Genomic DNA, 1,661 nt, shown 5'->3' on the forward strand with positions numbered 1-1,661 from the left:
AAAAAAAATTGATTGCATATTCCCGGATAGTTTGTTGGTTGTCCATTAGTTTTACATACTATGTGACACCTGCCATCAGAGCCCTCAATCTGCCCCCCTCTTGATGCGCCCCTGGACATCAAAGATCCGTCCATCCACCCACAGTCATGCAGTTTGTGAATGAGCCTCTTACCTTGGCACTGGAATCCCTGCTTCCCGAAACCCCTGTGGGCAGAAACAGACAGAGATATATTAATAATAAGCAGAAAAACATGAATAAAAGCAATGGCCCCCCTTGTAACCAACAGCATTCCTCCACCAGTTTAGAGGTTGGTGTGGAGGAGGGGGGGATGCGGTAAAACAGAAAAGCCGAGCAGCAGTGCTTGCTCTGCGGCTGCAGGCAGCACATCTCTGCCCCTGTTGAAGGGACCGCCAGTGCTGTCGCATTGAATGGCGCATCGCCTTGTATTGGTCTGTTTTATAGTGACAGGTTTTGAACACTGCGGCGCTGATGTGAGCAGAGAGGCCGCCGCAGCAGCAGCAAGTGGATCACCTGTGTCCTTTCGCCTCGCCTGTTCACACTCACCAGATGAAGTCCGTGCAGTGGCTGCAGAAGGTCGGCTGCTTGAAGAAGCGCGCGATGAACTTGTGGTTCTTCACCTCGTGCACGTTCTTCTGGCGCAGGGCTCCCTGGCGGGCGAAGCCGCGCGCGCTCTCCGGAGCCTCACCGTCGCTGTTGGGGTCAGCCATCTTAACGAGGAAGCGGTCCGAGAGGTATGAGGGGCGAGGAAAAAGACGCTACGGAGGCGGCGGGGTAAAAGGAGTCTGGGTGCAGGTACCACCTCCTCCTCATCCACCTCCTCCTCCTCTTCCTCCTCCTCCTCCTCCTCTCCGCCCCACGGTCACTGGAGCTCGTGCCGCTGGTGATTTACACCGTCTGGGTCCAGTTAAGGCTACTACCTTGCCGCTGCTGCTTCTTCCGGCGGCTCTGCTTCCCTGTTTAAAGCGTTGCTGCTTGCAGCTCACTCGGTCTCTCTCCAACAAGCGCAGATGCACATAGATGCGCGCGCAGAGCTGTCTGTCAACAGCATCACCGACTGAACCTGGAGCTCTGCATACCTCCAGGTTCAGAGTGGATTACTGTAGGCACACACACCCATACAGGGTGGAGTTCCATCTCTTAGCAGGAAAACTATTTACCATGCACAAAAGAAGCCTCCAGTACGAAATAGGATTAGGGCCACTAAAAAAGTTTTTTAAAAGTTAAAAGATTTTTTAATATAAGCATTATTTTTTCCCATATTATTTGAGAACAAAGTCAGAATTCTGAGAAAAAAGTCTGAATTCTGAAAGTAAAATCAGAATTCTGTGGAAAAAGTCAGAATTCTGAGATTAAAGTCAGAATTCTGAGATAAAGTCAGAATTCTGTGGAAAAAGTCAGAATTCCGAGAATAAAGTCTGAATTTCAAGAATAGTCAGAATTCCGATAAAAACGTCAGAATTCTGAAAGAAAAAGTCAGAATTCTGGGGAAAAAAGTCTGAATTCTGAAAGAAAAAGTCAGAATTCTGGGGAAAAAAAGTCTGAATTCTGAAAGTAAAATCTAAATTCTGTGGAAATAGTCTGAATTCTGAAAGTAAAGTCAGGATTCTGTGGAATAAGTCAGAATTATGTGGAAAAAGTC

General features: G+C 48.0%; 1 protein-coding gene across 2 annotated transcripts in view; it reads right to left on the reverse strand.

The window, feature by feature from the left end:
* Positions 1-1,063, reverse strand: part of LOC107086424 (protein kinase C beta type-like) — a 56,975-nt gene extending 55,912 nt beyond the window's left edge. The window contains exons 1-2 of one of the 2 annotated variants that reach the window (XM_015377355.1): positions 566-1,063; positions 173-204 (exon numbers count right to left, since the gene is read on the reverse strand). In XM_015377355.1, coding sequence (XP_015232841.1) covers positions 173-204; positions 566-729 — 196 coding nt within the window. In that variant the 5' untranslated portion in view covers positions 730-1,063. The remainder of the gene's footprint in view (positions 1-172; positions 205-565) is intronic. The other variant, XM_015377354.1, reaches the window with a different exon arrangement.
* Between the last annotated feature and the right edge of the window lie 598 nt (positions 1,064-1,661).

This window comes from Cyprinodon variegatus, unplaced genomic scaffold (assembly GCF_000732505.1).
Source record: "Cyprinodon variegatus isolate N-32 unplaced genomic scaffold, C_variegatus-1.0 Scaffold152, whole genome shotgun sequence".
Lineage (NCBI taxonomy): Eukaryota > Metazoa > Chordata > Actinopteri > Cyprinodontiformes > Cyprinodontidae > Cyprinodon > Cyprinodon variegatus.